Source organism: Entamoeba invadens (assembly GCF_000330505.1).
Source record: "Entamoeba invadens IP1 unplaced genomic scaffold scaff_1105074724328, whole genome shotgun sequence".
NCBI lineage: Eukaryota > Evosea > Mastigamoebida > Endamoebidae > Entamoeba > Entamoeba invadens.
Window position 1 is genome coordinate 223,995 of NW_004440100.1, and position 2,180 is coordinate 226,174.

The 2,180-nt window shown below is 32.8% G+C and overlaps 1 protein-coding gene across 1 annotated transcript; it reads left to right on the top strand.

Moving 5' to 3' along the window:
• Nucleotides 1-5: 5 nt before the first annotated feature.
• On the top strand, nt 6-1,446 carry EIN_319070 (protein transport protein Sec24, putative; the record flags this gene model as incomplete). The annotated part of the gene is made up of 2 exons (XM_004253741.1): nt 6-1,115; nt 1,216-1,446. Coding segments are annotated over 2 exons (1,341 nt in total), but the record flags the coding sequence as incomplete, so codon positions are not given.
• Nucleotides 1,447-2,180: the final 734 nt, after the last annotated feature.

Consider the following 2,180-nt stretch of genomic DNA (forward strand, 5'->3'; position numbering starts at 1 on the left):
AGAGTGATGTTGCCGCAAATCCGCAAACCCAAGCGAATTTGTATTTGAACTCTTTAGCCAAAAAGATGAGTGGGAAGAGCATCTGCTGTGATATGTTTGTGATGAGTGAAAAATACAGTGACATTGTGACGATAGGAGAGATCAGTCGTTACACGGGTGGTGAGTTGTATTACTATCCCAAATTCCAAGGAATGGAATCACTGAAGTTGCAAAAAGATATGATGAACTGCTTTGATAGTGATTGTGGATTTGATGTTGAAGTGCGTCTGAGGACATCAACTGGAGTTTTCATCGAAGAGTATTTGGGCAATTTACTTCCAAGTACTGAAATGGTAGATACTGTTCGTATTGGATATATGAAGAGTGATCAGAGTGTTATAGGGATCATGGACTATGATGAAGAGATCAATAAGTTTGTTGGGTTCTTCTTACAGGCTGTTGTGTTGTACACCGACATTATGGGCAAAAAGAGGATGAAAATTTTTAATGGGTTTTACTCGACAGTGAGCGAGGCAAATGACATATTCAAGAAAGCGGATTTGGACGTCATCTTCACGACGATATTACGACAGACAATCAAAGGCGGCAATTTCAGAAATAACGAAAGTTTGAATTTGGAAGTCCTTGAGAAGGTCACAAACATCTTAGCTGCATATAGAAAGTATTGCTCGGTGCATGCCAAATCTTCGATTTTGTTGTTACCCGAAGCATTAAAACTGTTACCCATTTTTGTGTTGGGAGCAATGAAAACACCGGCATTCATGGCGTTTGGTCAAATGAATTCGATCGCTCGAGACTTCGCATTTGATGGTGCTGCAAGTGACTTAAAATTTGCGTCGATCTATCAAGCGAGTGGGAAGAATACAAAAACATTACTCAAAGAATATTACCCAACGTGTTATAATGTGACTGGGCACTTGAATGGAAATGTTTCTGAAGACGCGTTTTCTGATGATTCTCACAAAGTCAGACTTGCCATTAACAACTTCAAAGAAGACGAAGTCTATTTGTTCGAGTCGAATGGAGTATTCAAACTATTTGTTGGATATAGTGTGAGTGAGGAGATCAAGGCAAAACTCTTTGGTGAAGGGGTTAAGATGGAGCAGAACACACAAGTTTGTTTCACTTTATTTATAGTTACTTTATAGTATAAATATGGTAATGTATAAGTATAGTATTATATAGTTTCTTTAATAGAATAAAATTGATGCATAGTTGACCACAATGTTATACTCGAATGCACTCGCTGACAACAACAACTTAATGACTAAACTGATCTATTGGATATCGGGGATGTCGTTTGTACCTATGGTTCTTGTTGATGTTGTTCCATTTAGACTGATTGATTTGCCGAAGTATATGGTCGAAGACAAGACTTTCATGGGTGTTTCTTACTTCGATTTATTGGTCTATTGCCACAAAAAAATACAGCAGAAGTTAAATTGAGTTTCTTTTGGCTTGATTTGTCAGTTTAAAGTTAATAATTTAGGGAATTGAGTTATCACATGACATGGCATATGTGAAAGATTTTTTACTTACTAAACGAACACTTTTGTTTTGTTAAAAAAAATTCTTAAAGAAAAGTTTTTAAAAATTTCTTAAAGATTGAAAAGACTACAATATTTTTAAATACCTAAAGGTATATATTAATTAAGAACTATATTTTATAATTAATTATAAATAAATAAAAAATATTATTTTTAAAAATATCGTTTTTGAACTTTTCTCAATTGTACCACAACTTTTTCTTATTTGAAATTATTGTTTAAAATTCAATTTAATAAAATATCAGAATTAATTTATTAATTACTATAATAATATAATAAAAATAACATAATTATATAAATTTATTTTTTTCAAAATTAATATTAAAACAAACTATATACCACAGTAAATTGGTAAAGGAATTTATGTAGACGTCACTTACTATATATAAATAGTAAACTAAAAAATGAAGTAATTGGATTGGATGAAAACAACTGGGACATGCATTTGTATTGTACTTATGGCTTTCTTCTTGCCTCCAGTTTCTATGTACTTGATGGAACAATGTAAAACTCGATTCTGGATTTCATTGGTTTTGACACTCTTGTTCTTCTTACCAGGTTTCATATACACACTATACTATATGTTCACTCACCCAACCGAACTTTACGCTCCAAAACTTATGTAATTGACAT